The following is a 16,946-nucleotide window of genomic DNA, read 5'->3' as shown; positions in this document are numbered from 1 at the left end:
CCAGTGATGTCCCTACCATCCTCCACGCCCATAATTTCCCACAGTAAAATCTTATCCTGGCATCTCTCGAGAGAGTGATTTCAATTTTTGAAAGTACCATCACCTTTTCCCAGGAATTTTCATCGGGACACTTTTAATTGCCCGTTATACCTCCATCTTTTTGCGCTATTATTTATTTTATGTCATCCGCACCACATTCACCCTCGTAGACATTTTCAATATAAATCTCAAAATTAATGGGAGGGATTTTGGGAAATTTAATCACAGGCCATGGCATTTCAATGAATATTAACTAAGTTGACCCAAATGTTGTTCGCATATACTTTTTTTCCAGCGAATCATCCTCTCGCTGGAACTTCTGCCACAAAAAAAGCGAGTCATTTATCCTTCCTGAAGGCCCAAATGGCCGTATCCTTTTTCTCTAAATTGCCATCAATTATTGAATTTAGATTTTCCCATCGACATAGCATCCCCGCAGGAGAGCTTCATATTGAATCAATTTCAATGGTGAAAGATGGCAAAATAAATTGTTCATATTTTGCAAAAAAAAAGAAAAATAGGCGATAGCACAATGTCAAATATTTTGGTATAGAAATATCTTTGAAGAGGATTGTGCATAAAAAGCTCTTTTCCTTCTATATACTTTTCTTGTCATTTTGCCAAACGAAAAAGAAGCTCACGATATGGTGGTAAAATATTTCCTCACATTTTCAACTACATGTAGATACATTGTTAAGAACCTCAGCATTGACTGCTTGAGAGTTTTGCAGGAAGTGCTCGTGAGCAATCATATCTCTGTGAAATTTTCAACATTATAGCCAATTTATGCGTCAATCAATGCATAGATAGTGAACATTTTTATGTTATGTCTTCTCGATTGTGAATTCATCGTACAGTCAGATTAATGATTTTCATGTCAATTCTCCCAGTCACTCTTCCCAAACATATCAATTGATCACGGTGAAAAATTGAATGGAAAATCTTACATGAAAAATTTCCATTGCTGTATATATAGTTACACAGTCAGTGTGCTTCGGGGATAAAGCTTACCATATACCGGGAAATACTTTGCCAAAAGAATTCAATATCAATTTAACAGACATTTGAGTGTGAAGATATATGAGAAAAATACCGAAGTTGAGAATGAATTTTTCTCATTCAAAAAAAAAAAAGGAAATTGCATGTCCGAGAATAAATGGTGAGTACTTTTGAAGTATTCGGAATTTCGATGGAAAATCATATGAACTGAATTTTAATCATACTGAATCTAAACCTTTTCCCTGCCCACCTAAAATGAAACTATCCGGTTTTCCTCGAAGGTGTTCTTGGTGTATTTATCAACAAACCCTACATTTAGACGTCTGAGATGTTTGAAATTTTGCAGGCGGAAGATGAATTTAAGGATCCCGGTCAAAATCCCGAAAGCCAAAATTCCGAACGCCAAAATCCTGAAAGCCAAAATCCCGAATGGGCCAAAATCCCGAAAGCCAAAATCCCGAATTCTTAAAAGTGTCAGTATTCCCACGATTGCAACCGCGCTTGCTGGAGGCAAAGAGAAATCTTCTGTGTCTTGGGAAATTATTCTAAACTTTTTCTTCCATATAATTTCATCCCTTTCAGGATTTCGAACATTCGGGATTTTGGCTTTCGGGATTTTTGCTGCCATTGGAATTTAATACTTTATCTTAAGTTAAAATTTCGAAAACACATAGGGAAAAGCACGCTACCTTCGGGCGACTCAAGCTTCGAAGAACTCATTTCTTCAATATGTTTTTAAAGAGTTTGATGCCATTTGATGCTTAATAATTATAATATTTTAATAGCTAGTCCTATGCCTTAAATTTCCTGAAAAAAAGACATGGGTCAAATTCATTAATAACATAGAAAAAATTGAGATGTTCGAAGCTTCAGTCGTTCAAAGGTAGCGGGCTTTCCCTTATGTCCCATCGCATTCCTTGATTTGTTTGAGTTCTGAAGGCTTTTACACTCTAGCCAATCAAAGAAAACGATGGACCTTCAATGCTCGAAAGCACCTCTTAAATTTGTAAAACCTTATAAGAGATAGGTTAAGCGTATCAAATTTCGGCCAGCTTGGAATTTTGGCCACTTCTTTTGTTCCTGAAATTTTCATGAATTTTTAGTTCTTTCAAGTGGCCGAAGTAATACCCAAATTCCTGTCTATATTTTTATTAATTTAGAAATGTAGTAAGGATGATATTCGAGAAAATAAAGACGATAAATTATCCACAAGGTTCCAAGCAACACTCCTCAAAAAGAAGTAACAAAATAATCAATTTGTATTAAAATATTCTATTTAAAACTTAAGACTTTGGCGCTTGCATGCAACTATATCGAAATTCAATACGCTTACCCTAAGCATATAAAAGATTTTTAAGTTTTAAGAAATAAGTTTCCAAAGTTTAGTAACTTATATTAAGTAAAGAAAAATCGGACAATCCTCAATCCTCAATCGAAAAAGAATTTAGATAATCGTGATCCTGTTCCAAAGCTCTCCTTTTAAAAAATGGTTAATGCGTTGCTGATTCAAGTATAATAATCCAATGAAATTCAAATAAATAAAGAAAGTCTTATTTCTTTTAGACAAAAATAAAAATAAATAAAATTGTTTAAAAAATATAAATAAACAAAGCGATTTTTTGAAAATTCCGTTCAAGGTCGCAAAAATATGTAATTGGATCAACAAAAATACTGGGAAGAAAACAAGAATTTCTAACCAAAATAACTAAATATTACGATTTTTAAACTGTTTGTTGGTTTAAATAAGAGTAATATTAATATAATACTGTAACTGTACAAAAATTTCTTATATCTCTTGTGCTTATTTTATTAATTTATTTCATTGATCTCACTAACTCAATTTTAATTAAAAATATAATCTGTAAGGACCTTTAATTTCCGCTTTATCCCATTAAATTCGATTTAATTGACTGAAGCATGAGCTATTAACAATAAAATTTGAAAATGTATAAAAATTGATTTAATATAATTGTGGATACTAAATTACTCATAACGCAATAAACATTAAAATATTATGAAATTACCTTTATAAAAACATTATTGTATGGCTTAATGTAATTTTGGATAATATAACAAATGTTCATAAACATTTTTACGGAAATTTTAGTATATTTTTAAATTAATTCTGTTTTTTTTTTTCTTTTGCAAATTTGAGGGCAATTTGGAAACGATTTATTAAACATAATTATGTTAGTAGGTGTGTTTCTTGTTTAATTTATTTATGAAAAGAGTAATATAACATATATCCTAATATGTTCCATTAGGCTGAATTTCAATTATTGTTTTGAAATTCAGAAACAGAAGATATAAAAAAATTTATGCTTAACTGAATAAGTTAAATTATGTTAAGTAAATTCTCAGATACAATTCCCAAAGTAGAACTTTTCTTAACTCCTTCACACCTAACATGCCTTTCATACTGAAGGTTCAGTCATTTGCCAAAAGGCTGAATTTCCAAATCCTAAAATGATAAGCAGACTTCAAACAGACTATAGTGCATTTAGAATAATTTCGAACATAAATTTCTAAAGACCTAAAAGAAGATTCAAATCCGGGGCAAGTGTATCATAGAGCGTGAGCTGTTCCATTGAATCCATAGAATGCCCAATTTTTTTTATATAACCTAAATCTAATTAAACCTGTCTAAATAAATTCATGCACTTTACCAACAAGGAAACATTTTCCATCCGCCTCTCAAACAACCTAAGCTCACATGTCTCAAGCCATATACATTGCTGAAGGAATTTGTGACTGTGCTGAGTTTAAAGCTAAAAAGACTAATGCCTCGTCTTCCCTCTTGCGAGAGGAGTTGTTTACTGGGGAAAATTGCAAGGTTGTACCCTGAGAAAATGGCGATGTACCATGCATTAATGTTATTTGAGAGCACTCTCATCTCTCTTATATCCTTCCCCATATTAAATGGATACCAAAATACCCCCAGAGGGCTTAAAACCTTCAAATTCTTAAACTAACAGCACATACACCAGAGGAGGGCTTGCTAAACAAACCCACCGAAACATTCCACACTAACCGTCGCAGAATTTTCAAACATGTAATGAAAGCTCCATGTGTGATTTATGTGCATATGCTTCTCCTAAACACCTCGAATCCCTTTCGTGTAGGGAAAACTAAGTTGTTTTCGGAAAAGCCTTTAGGATCCCATTGGCAAGGACAGAAACATCGTATATGGCAGAAAGTTAATGGATGGTGGGAATGGACTAAATATCTCAACACTAGTAAAAATAAAACGATGATCGGTCATCTTTTGAGAAAGCTGATCGAAATTCGCCTATTTTTTATTGATTTGAAAAGCTGATTTTCAGTGTTTCCCATTTGATGATATGTCATTTATTCAAAAAGCTGAAAAGTGTTTTCAGATTTAACAATAAATTCTATCAGATGTCTGTGGAAAACTTTTTGCTCAGATCTAAAGGGTATTCTGAGAGCAAAATCTTGCAACTTTTCACGATTTTCCACAAGAAAATCGAGTAAAAAGTCTTCGTCATTTCATCTATTAGAAAACACTGAAAAAAACGTGGCTTATTTTACATACATTCAAACCATCTTTTAAATCACTGAAAATTACTAATATTTTCAGACGGGTTTTTCTTGGGGAAAAATTGGTGGGACTGAGCAGGTTACACATTTTTTGCCTTTGCTCTGTCCCAAAAAGTAGGTTAGGTATGAATTATTTGTTCAATTTGCTCTATTTTGTTTGAAAAACGGGTAATATTTTTCGTGCAACTTCATTTACTGAAACACTGAAAAACATCGCTTACAAATATCAGTGGTTGACACATCACAAACATGTCAGTTGTCAAAGAAAATGGCGTCAGTGCGGTGGCGTCTTTCTTTTGTCTGTGCAATTTGTCGCAGAAAAATAAAGAAATGGGCAGAATTTCCCCAAGAAAACTTATTTGAAGATGCCCTATGTTTGTGAAGTGCGTTGGAAGTGATAGTGATGCTGTGAAAGGGATGTTGGTGTTCAGTGAAAAGTGAAAGACATCCCTTGACTCTTGTGGCTGTCAACAAAAGACTCCAATCTGAGGCTGGTTGAGTTTCCGGATCCTGCGTCATCTCGATCTCCAGGACAAATTGTGTCAACTTGTAACTGGTGCCAAGACACATCAGAAACTGCAAGCGTGCAGGTGAAACTGCTTCTCCAGGGAGGAATTTTGTCAGTAAGGTACTCTGTCCTCATCTCTGCCCTCTCTGTTTGGTTCAAGAAAACTACTTCCAGTAATTCCTTCTTCAGTCAGTCAAACAGGGAAGTTTCTCCGGATCTCAGATCACTGCCCACGAGTCAGAAGGAGGACGAGAATATGTCTCCAAGGGCAGAATCTCCGATGAGTCTTGAAGCCAGGGCCAAGGATATTTGGGAGCATGGCCGGGAATTGCCTATTTCAGCGATAATTTCGCGAAGGGATTCCCTGAGGGAATGTCCAGTATCAGAGAGGGATTCAGCCAGCCTGGTGATCAATTCAACGGAGTACCGGACTCTCCAGGAGGAGTATCTGCAGAGGCTCCAGACTCTGGACATTCAGAATGTCATTGCTGAGCGTGATCGAATGATTGAGAATCTCACGACGTCGCTTCTGCAGTCGACTGAGGCCCGAGAGGATCTCCAGGCGCAGAGTGATCGCCTGGTGGTGGAAGTGAATCAGCTGAGGAAGCAGCTGGCAGAGACATCTGATCTTCTGCAGCGTCACAGTCGTCCAAGGGATCTCGAGAGTCAGCGTCTCTCGGAGATTTCCATTGATCTGGTGAGTGAGACTGATGAGGAGAGTGGTCCGGATGACAGATCCAATCGAGAGAGCCGGGAAAGGCAATTGGATGAGGTGATGATACCTCCGGAACTTTCTGTGTCCAAGCAAATCGAACAGTTCCAGAAATATTTGTCGGCCGATGAGCTGAGGATTTTTTTCATGGTTCAGAAGAAGTTCGATGACTTCCTGTCGCAGGAGATTGAGAAGGTGAAGATGAGGCATGAGGCAGAGATTAAGGTGCTGGCAGATCGACTGGAAGTCGAGAAGGCTGACAAAGATGTGGAAATGACACAATTGAGACAGTATTTCGAGAGAAAGTGCTCAGACCTGGAGAAACAATACTGGTTCTCTAGGGAATTTCTTGACCGTCTTTTAGAGTCATGTGACAGGCATATCACATGTACCCTCAGTGCCCAGGTTTTTGGGCCGAGGGTGGGAAGAATAGTTCCCGGAAAGCTCAAAGTGAGGTTATGTTAACTACAATGTATTTTAATGAATTTAGTTCGGATGCCGGACCTTAGAATTTACTACAAGGAAGACATCCTGGTACAGGAAGTAAGCTGCTGAAAGCTCAAAGTAGTGTCATCTCATCTAGATGCGACAAGATGCCACACGAGAGAGGATGATTGCAGATCTGCATTCCCCGTCAGGGATGCTTTCCTGACCACTTCCGGAAGGAGATAAATAAAGTCACGGATGGTTGGGATGATGGTCTGGATTCAGATGGTTCAGGTGGTTCAGGTGAGTTTGTAAAATTTTATTTAATTTTTTCATGACAGGCTTCTGATTTTTTTTAAAGATTTTTTTTTATCAAAATCCTCATTCTCAAAAATTTTGGTTTTTACTATTGATCAGTAACATTGAGTACTATATTCCCTAAAAAGAAGAGCTTTCCCTTTTGTGTTTCACATTTTTAAAATCAAATAACATCAGTTGAACTCGAAATTTAAGTTCAATTTTTTCGGGAATATAGTACTCCCTAAAACTTGTGAACAGTTAAATAAAATAATTTTTTTTAATTCGCATTTATGATTTTCTTATTTTTACATAAAAATGTCTTCTATTGACAAAAAAAACTTCTAATCATATTTAACTCAAGTAGGGGAAAGTACTCTCCCTTCGAATGTTCATGCCTTCGAATAATATGAATTTTCTTTTAATTTTCCTAAGACACCTACACAATTCTATTAAATATTAGTTAGCTTATTATTAATTATTCGTAATTACGTGATAATTATGTGTAAATCTCTAAGGAAACATAAAATTAACTCACATTATTCGAAGGCATGAACGTTTGAAAGGAGAGTGCTTTCCCCTACTATAAGTGTGTTTTGTTTTGTCTTTCCAGTTTTAGAAGAAATCAATTAAAAAATTTTTTAAAAAAAATTAAAAAAAAATGAAATCCAAGTTTAAAAGATCAACACGTTAACACATGTGTCAAATGATTCTTAAAGTTGTATTTTTGTCAATAAGACACATTTTTATTTAAAAATAAAAAAAATATCTAAAATGCAAGTTCAAGAAATTTTGATTTTTTAACTGTTCATAAGTTTTAAAGAGTACTCTATTCTCTGAAAAAATGAACTTCCAATTTTGTGTTAAACTGGTGTTATTTAATTTTTAAAAATGTCGTAAAATTTTAATTATTTAAAAAAAGTTAGACGCAAAAATGGAAGTTCTCCTTTTTAGGGCATATAGTATTCAATGTTACTGATCAACAGTAAAAAATTAAAATTTTTAAGAATGGGAATTTTCGGATAAAAAATTCTTTAAAAAATCAGAACCCTGTCATGAAAAAAATGAACTATGAAATAAAATAAAGTTAGAAAAAATTTCAACCCCTTTTCCGGGGTAGAGTGCTTTAAAGTTTTCGTCGACGCCATTTTTGACACCCTGTATCTGAGGCCAAGAATATTTTTTGGCAAAGAGAAAAAAATATTATATATGCATTTTAATAATATGTAAATAAAAAAAAAGCATTTAAAACCATGATGGAGCGATTTTCATTTTTCCCTTCTGAATTGAGATTAGATCTGTCTGAATTGAGATTTTATTTTCAAAACGTGTAAATTTTGTACACAATTCTAACCTTTTTTGAAGCCGTGCGAATTTTATACATCGTCTTTGGATTTTTTTCTAACCATTTTTTTTTACTAAGGCTGCGTTAGTTTTATAACCTACCTAAACTGTATTCGTTTTTTTTTGGAAGAAAAACAAATGGTCAATAAAAAGTCCAAAGTGGTCAGCAGAAAATTAAATTTGTTCAGCAAATAATTCGAAATAATCAGTAAAAATTTTCAATTTTGTCAGTAAACAGTAAAATTTTGTCAGTAAGAAGTTAAATTTGGTCAGTAAAAACTTTGAATTGATCAATAGATATATTCGAGTTGATCAGTAAAAAATTAAAAATTAATCAGCAAAAAATTAAAAATGGTCAGTAAAAAAAATGGTCAGTAAAAAATTAATAATGAACAGTAAAAATATTCGAGTTGAACAGCAAAAAATTAAAAATGATCATTAGAAATATTCGAATTGATCAGTGAAATATTAAAAAGTGGTCAGCAAAACATTAAAAAGGAGCAGTAAAAAATAAAAATTGGTCAGTAAAAAATTGAAAGTGGTCAGTAAAAAATTAAGTGGTCAGTAGAAAATAAAAATTGGTCAGTAAAAAATTAAAAGTAGTCAGTAGAAAATTATGTGGTCAGTAGAAAATAGAAATTGGTCAGTAAAAAATTAAAAACGAGCAGTAGAAAATAAAAAGTGGTCAGCAAAAAATTAAAAGTGGTCAGTAAAATGATAAAAATTGGTCAGTAAAAATTAAAAGTGAACAGTAAAAAATTAAATGTGTTCAGTAAAAATTAAGTGTTCAGTAAAAAATTAAATGTGGTCTGCAAAAAATAAAATGCGGTCAGTAAAAAGTAAAAGGTGGTAAGTAAAAAATAAAAATTGCTCAGCAAAAAATTAAAAACAAGCAGTTAAAAATATAAATTGGTCAGTAAAAAATTAAAAGTGGTCAGAAAAAAATAAAAATTGGTCAGTAAAAAATTAAAAGTGAACAGTAAAAAATTAAATATGTTCAGTAAAAAATTAAATGTGGTCAACAAAAAATTAAAAACGAGCAGTAGAAATATTCGAGATGATCAGTAAAAAGTTAAAAGGTGATCAGCAAAGAATTAAAAATGAGCATTAAAAAATAAAAAAATTGTCAGTAAAAACAAAAAGTGGTCAGTAAAAAATTAAAAAGTGATCAGTGAAAAATAAAATATGGTCAGTAAAAAATTACAAGCGGTTAGTAAAAAATTCAAAAGTACTCAGTAAAAAATAAAAATTGGTCAGTAAAAAATTGAAAGTGGTCAGTAAAAAATTAAGTGGTCAGTAGAATATAAAAATTGGTCAGTAAAAAATTAAAAGTAGTCAGTAAAAAATTATGTGGTCAGTAGAAAATAGAAATTGGTCAGTAAAAAATTAAAAACGAGCAGTAGAAAATAAAAGTGGCCAGCAAAAAATTAAAAGTGGTCAGTAAAAAAATAAAAATTGGTCAGTAAAAATTAAAAGTGAACAGTAAAAAATTAAATGTGTTCAGTAAAAATTAAGTGTTCAGTAAAAAATTAAATGTGGTCAGAAAAAAATAAAATGTGGTCAGTAAAAAATAAAAATTGGTCAGTAGAAAATTAAAAACGAGCAGTAGAAAATAAAAACTGGTCAGTAAAAAATATAAAAATGGTCAGTAAAAAACAAAAAGTGGTCAATAAAATATTAAAAGGTTATCAGTGAAAAATAAAATATGATCAGTGAAAAATTAAAAAATAGCAGTAAAAAATATAATTTGATCAGTAGAAAATCAAAAGTGGTCAGTAAATATAAAAAGTGGTCAGCGAAAAATGAAAAGTGATCAGTGAAAAATAAAAAAATGGTCAGTGAAAAATTAAAAATGAGCAGTAAAAAATAAAATTTGATCAGTAGAAAATCAAAAGTGGTCAGAGGAAAATAAAAAGTGGTCAGTAAAAAGTAAAAAAAATAGCACTAAATAATCGTACACAATGCTAGTCATTTTTTATTAAAGCTGAGCAATTTCTACACAGCCAGATTGTATTTTTGAAGACCTGTGAATTTTATATACAACCGTAGCTTTCTTTTTTACTGAAACTGAAAGTTTCAGATTCTGACATTAATTTTATATTATATTTATAGATTAAAAACGTAAAACTGAAAGTTCTCCTTTTCAAGGAATGTGGTACTCAAAGTAATTGATCATCATTAAAACAAATCTAAAATTTGTGTCTGACGTCTAATAATTTTGAAACGTTTTTTTTTAATAGAGGGATAATCCAAAAAAATAAAATAAATATCGTTGCATCTATCAACAATTGTCGTATCTTCTGATAGCTTAAATAACAATTCTTATACTCTATGTATTACGATATTACTTCAATAAATTGCATAATAGGCTATGAGAAAGTTCCGACAATTGCTAATGCAAGCGACGATATTGAAAATCAAAAATATAGTTTTAAGTATTGTTAAATTATCACTTATAAAATAAAAAAAAGAACAATAAAAAACCTCAACACTTGCCGAAGATAGAGCATTTTTAACATTTATGTAAAAATGTCAAGTGAGTATTTAAGCGCGAGACATCGTCCATACGCCCTTTATGTCGAGTCCGAATTTTTTTTGAACAAAGCGAAAATAATTTTTTTGTAAGTGTAATTTGGAACAGGTTGCTTGTAAGTCCCAATGTCCCAAGTTTGAAGTTTGAATACAAAAAAAGAAAACGAAAAAACATAGCATCAAAAGGTTTTTTTTAATTAAACCCTTGTTACACTGATATTAAAAATTAAATACTTTGTATCGAAAGGCGTGAAATCAGAGTGTCATGTAATCTAATACATTTCCGACACTCTGAAAAACCGTGTTCCAGTGATTGAAGTGCAATATTTTCATCGTGAAACACTAAAAATTATTGTTCTGAAACACTGAAAAACAGTGTTTCGAACAATGAAGTGCAAAATTTTCATGGTATAAAACACCGAAAAACATTGTTCTGAAACACTGAAAAACAGTGTTTCGAACAATGAAGTTCAATATTTTCATCGTGTAAAACACTAAAAATCATTATTCAGAAACGCTGAAAAACAGTGTTTCGATCAATGAAATGCAAAATTTTGATCCTATGAAACACCGAAAAGCATTGTTCCCAAACGCTGAAAATCAGTGTTTCAAAAGATGCTATATATTCCATTGTTTCCAAAAGATGATTTTCAGTGTTTGAAAAAAGATGGTTGGTCATCTATTGACAAAAGATGAAAATCATTGTTTCAAAATGATGGAGTATATATCATCTTTTGAAACACTGAAATTTTTGTCATTTCATCGTTTTATTTTTACTAGTGAATGCGTGGGAGGGTGTTTGTATATATGGAAAAGTAAACAGGTGGAATGGTAGTAAAATGATAATGAAGGATTAAATGCTAATGCTTACTGCATCCCGCTTCATCTGATCCATCGAAGCAATCTTGATTCAGATCGCACATCCATGACAATGGTATACAATCCGTGGTAGAATTCTTGCATGTAAATTCATCGGCTGAGCAAACATGCACCTCTGAAATGAGAAGATAGACAAACAGGAAAACACAAACATATGGTTAGACAAATGTCAATGATAACCCATAAGCTGAAATATTGTCTAATGTTAAATAACTATGCCACTATAAGAGTATACTCTCCATGGGGATGTTCGCAAAACTTTCACATAAAACTTTTCTCTCTCACTCTCTCTAAAACTTACATTTAAATTTATTCAATGGAAATTTTGCCACCAAGTGTGAACTCTTTGAGTAGGTACTCCTGAGTACTTTTCTTTTGAAAATTTTGCCATGTTCAACAACTTCACTGTTTTTATGCTTATCGATTTTGAGGAATTTTGCACCCAAAAGAGTTCCTGAAACAAATGGTCCTACAACGCTTGGCATGATTTTGAACTTGCATTGACTATGCATTTTCCAAAAAAAACTACCATAGGTGGACTAAAAAAGTTCTGAATAATTCGATGTGAAAGATGGAAAATAGCTTTCAAATGGCCATTGACAAAAGAATGTTTCAGGATATTTCGGAATTTGAAATCTTTTATCTATTTCCTATAAGAACTTTGAATGTTTTCAATATGCTTTGATTCCTTATAAGTTGCTTCTGGATAAATTCTTAAATATAAAAAGGACTGCACAAAGACATCTGTTACTATGCAAATTGTACTTTTGCAAGAAATTTTCCAAAATAAGATCTTCAAATTATTAAAGATCGAAAATAGTTTGACATACCTCAAAGTTTAGATAAGTTTTTAAAAGGTCTTAAGTAAGCCTACAAAATAGTCAATTACGAAGAACATTAATAAAATAATTTTTAAATAAAATAGAAAAAGTCAAAACAGACTGAATATTAAATAATCCTATTTTTCAAAAACACTTTGCTTTTAAATAAAAATTATGAAAAATAAACTAAGGGCAGAATCACATTAACAATAAAATGCTCGCCGTAGCCTCACAGTATTTCGTTAATTTATGCATTTTCATTGCATTTCTTACACAAATTTTCAATTACCGTATTACCTTATCTCACACTCGGTGGCACTAGTTGAAAATAATAAAAGAAAATTCAGAAAATAAAACGAAAATTCAATAAACGGTGAGAAAAAAAATTTAAGAGAAATTAATCCTACAGTTTTTTTTTGCTCATCGTTTATCGCATTTTCCTTTTATTTCTTCAATTTTCTTATATTATTTTCACCTAGTGCCACCGAGTATGAGATAAGGTAATACGGTAATTGAAAATTTGTGTAAGAAATGCAATGAAATAACGTAAATTAACGAAATACGGTGAGCATTTTACTGTTAATGTGATTCTGCCCTAAAGCCTAATGGAACTCGTACACATTATAGAAACATTTACGAAATCAAAATACACAATCCTTTCTTTTTTTAAGGTTTAGATATGTTTATTACATTTTTCTAACTCTTTTTATTCTTTTGAACATTACAATAAATTTAATATTTAATATAAATTTAATACATAAATTTTAGATATTTTTTTTTACAATATAGAATAGTGTATCATAGATGCGGGGGATTATGAACTCCAGTAAGGGAATTCTGTAACGATATGAAAATGTCATATGACACATTTTCGTGATAAATTTGGAAATAGGACGGCATTGAAGGCCAATGAGCATTGAATAGCCATTGCAAGAAGCTCTACGAAGCTCTAAGTAAGTGATGTAAATCTATTTTCAATTATTTTTTCCGAATTCACCACATAAAAATTCCTAAATTTGTCATATGACATTGTCATACTCTTACGGAATTCCCCTCTAGAGGGGTGACTTTGCATTTGAACCCCTGCTTTTCGTAAGATTTTCTCTAATTCTAGCACTTGAGGATGGTCTTAATCAATCCGGTTCGATCAGTAAAGACCATCCATCCTTAAGTGCTAGAATTCATGAAAAGTTTACGAAAAACAGGGGTACAAAGCCACCCCGCCGAGCGCAAAGTCACTCGCATCTGCGATATTAAAAACGTTATATGGCGAATTTTTTTCTAGTACGTCGGTCAATAAACCCGTAGATTAAGCAAGAAATTTTTTTTGTCAAATTCAATTTTATTTGTTAAGAAGTTGTTTCTTTTAAAGTCGATATAGCGTTTTCAACGATTAGTTTTTTATCCCGCCCAAAAAGAAGACTTTCGAAAACTCTCCAAAATAGGCGATAATTTCAGATTTTAGATCGTCATTTAAGTGAAATCGCCAATCGGTGAGCCATTTCTGTGGTTAATATAACCCTTGAGTCCTAGTTTTGCGAATATGGCGACTGAAGGACCAGTTCAAACCCAATTTCGTGCAGTGTTGCCGGCAAAAAAAGAACAATAATGGCAAAAAAAGATAGCAATTGTTTTATCTTGCTTCTCTCTCGCATTTTCCCACTACGTACAAAGTTGGCAGTCATACAATAGCCCGAATACCGACCGAATCACAGTTGGCACGCATGGAGAATTGCTCGAATTGCCTGTAATACGATACAAAATCCAATTAATACGAACAGTAATATCTTACTCATCGTATTACTCCACTAGAGTGCACTCTTTCTAACACACGTATTTTTGCATTTGAAATTTTGCATACTATACACCTCTCTTTCCGTCTTTTCTTATTCCTTTGGCGTTGGCACACCTTTTCAATGAGTGAAATTCAATCGATTGAAATTCGATTATATTCAAGTTTTTTGATAGTGGTTCCATGTATGCGTCAGTCTCCGGACTGATTTAACGACCGGTGTGTTAGTTTAACCCTTTAAGGACGAGAGGATCAAAAATTAGGGGTTAGAAAAATCACTTTTCCTGACTTTTAAGACCAATACCGAACTTTAGAAGGCCATAGGAAAAATTTCATTTTTGGGTCACCGGTGACCAAATCGTCTTTAAAGGGTTAAATATTGTACTTTTATATGCTTAAGAGCTTAAATTAAATAAATATTTTTTTAATGTTGATATTTATCATGAACCACCTATGAATTACCAGGTGCTTCGTCGATAACAATGTATAGATGCCTTAAGACCGTTAGGCCAGTTTGATCGTGAAGTCGGCAGTGGACGTAAATAAATTAAGTAAAATGAGTGAAATCAATTTATCGCTTATCAGTTTATTTTTACTTCTGAACAGTTTTGGATCCAATTATTTTACAATTGGCAAATTCAAAAAAATATGACTCAAAAAGTTTGTTTTTTTTTCATTAAAATAAATATAAGTTATCAACTTTTCAAACTTAAAATTTGCTACAGATCGAAATATTTTTCAGTGATCTTTGAAAACAAAATTTTGATATAACAGGTTATCTTCAAGAGTTATCTCAACTTTGACAAAAATGCTTCTGAATTCGTACACAGTGTTCAAGAATTTACTGGTGCATTTTCTCAGAGTGAAAATATACAAATTTTCCAAGAGAATTTACCTTAGATGTAACAACACTAACCTTTTCCAAACTTTATCTTGTAGTAATGCATTCTCAACATCAAATAAACACATCAAATTTGCTCAATGATAACACAAATAGTGATGCATTTGCTGAGAGGATCAAAGCATCTTCCCAAAAGGGGAATCCTTGAGTAAAATCCCAAACAGGGATTAACAAACAAACTTTACAGAGACTATAGATATTAGCTGTAAAATCAATTGAATTACATATCAAATATAGGTTGTTAGGGTATTTATCTATTGGAATTACCGGGACTTTTGATTCAAAGGTGCTATAAAATTTGCGAACAACCCAAAAGAGAGTATATGGTAATATGTTTTCTGGAAAAGAAATATCAATTGAATATTCATGATAATAACCCTTTTTCTTAGACACATGCACACACAATCTTGTGGACAATTATGACAATTTATGTCTATATCATATAGAGAGACAAACACATTCTACATTCAATCACGTGCAAAACCCCATCTTCATGCCTTATTTACCCTCAAATGGAAATCATATTTGATATGTTCTCAAAGCCCACATCTCTTGTGTATCCCATGTCGAATTGTCCTGATTCCCCAGTGGATTAGCTTATGAGGCTTTCCCTGGTATTCCTCAGCACAAATCATGAAGCAATGACAGACTTTGGGGAAATGTCATAATTCCTTTTCATAAATGGACATTAAGATACAGTGTGAAATATGTTTAAATGGGCTGAAGGGGGCGAGAAGGAAATCTGAGGAGGAGGAACAGTCTGATAGAATATTTATAAAACCATCATCTTACCGCCACACAACTCATCAGAACCATCTGCACAATCTCTATCTCCGTCGCATAGCCACTTCTTAGGAATACACATGTGCCCGTTTACACACATAAATTCGTAGCTCTTACATCCTTCGGGATCTATTGGTATTTATATCAATTTATTTTGGAGGGTTTTTCAAAAGAAGGCACATCAGACAAAATTGGTACAAGACATACATACAAACACCTAAAAATACGCTGAAAGAAAGCTTTTTAAAAATTGAGAGACATCCCAGAGAGATAAACTTAAGGTAGATAGAAGGTAGAACAGAAAAAGGCACTTCGTACTTATGTTGAAATGGCAAAAATAAATAATAGATATCTCGAGGACAAAAAAAGCTCATCTTTACACAAATTATTATCCATTGAATAGTACGTATACGTTTTCTACTCCTCAAGTGCCTTATAGAAAGAAAACATTTCTTCCTTTCTATCAGTGTGTCCCAAACTGAACGCAATCTCAAGTGAAAATATTCCTATTATTCTTAATAAAATCTAACCTCATTCTTATAAAATTTTATATAAACAAATAGCAAGTTTTTACTTAAAATAAAATTTTGCGAAACATAAGAATCAGTAATTGTTGCGCAACTGAAGATCTTTTGCAGTTTTGTGTGATATCGATTGATAGGAAACTTCTGTTTTCTCTTTTTCTTGTAGATAAGAACAATAAAAAGAGAAAACTTTTCAAACATAAACATTTAAAATACGTAAAAAGAGTGATGGAGAGCTCTAAAGTTTGTTAAAAGTCAAAAGAAAAGATGTATCCAAGGGAACAACACGTTAGAGACTGCTCAAACTTAAAGTGCTATTTTAATAGTCCTGTCCTGTAGGGGAAAGTACTCTTCCTTCGAACGTTCATGCCTTCGAATTATGTGAATTTTCTTCAAGTGTGTCCAAGAAATTTACACATTTTTATTAAATATTAGTTAGCTTATTATCGATTATTAATAATTATGTGATAGTAAAGTCAAATCTCTTAGGAAAAATTAAAGAAAATTCACATTATTCGAAGGCATGAACGTTCGAAGGGAGTGCACTTTTCCCTACTTTACGAGAAAAAGTTTGTTAAGAGCACAAATGGATCTTGTCACAATTTTCTCATAAGTATGTTGTTTACCAATGTGACAAATCTCTTCTAATATTTTTTTTATATATACTGCTCGTAAATATTCGTAAATCGTATAATGCCCAACGCACAATAACTTTTGTCTGTAAACATGTTTTTAAAATTGCTTATGTGAGTGAGTGAGATGACTAGATCGAGATATCATTCACTCTCATTGAAATGTCAAAAACATGTTTACAAAACAAAAGTTATTGTG

At 32.3% G+C, this 16,946-nt stretch overlaps 1 protein-coding gene across 20 annotated transcripts in view; it reads right to left on the bottom strand.

Moving 5' to 3' along the window:
* The window catches only part of LOC129809656 (low-density lipoprotein receptor-like), a 287,351-nt gene that overhangs the window by 122,853 nt on the left and 147,552 nt on the right, over window positions 1–16,946 (bottom strand). For 12 of the 20 annotated variants that reach the window (XR_008752661.1, XR_008752660.1, XM_055859662.1 and 9 more), the window contains one exon: window positions 11,287–11,409. Coding sequence is in view for 18 of the 20 variants with exons in the window: in XM_055859662.1 (XP_055715637.1) it covers window positions 11,287–11,409 (123 nt within the window). In the remaining 2 variants the exon portion in view is untranslated. Of the gene's footprint in view, window positions 1–11,286; window positions 11,410–15,600; window positions 15,721–16,946 lie in introns of all 20 variants that reach the window. The other 8 variants (XM_055859663.1, XM_055859672.1, XM_055859656.1 and 5 more) reach the window with 1 other exon arrangement.

The sequence above is a fragment of the Phlebotomus papatasi genome, chromosome 1 (assembly GCF_024763615.1).
Source record: "Phlebotomus papatasi isolate M1 chromosome 1, Ppap_2.1, whole genome shotgun sequence".
In the NCBI taxonomy this organism is placed as follows: Eukaryota; Metazoa; Arthropoda; class Insecta; order Diptera; family Psychodidae; genus Phlebotomus; species Phlebotomus papatasi.
This window is presented reverse-complemented; position numbering and strand designations above follow the sequence as displayed.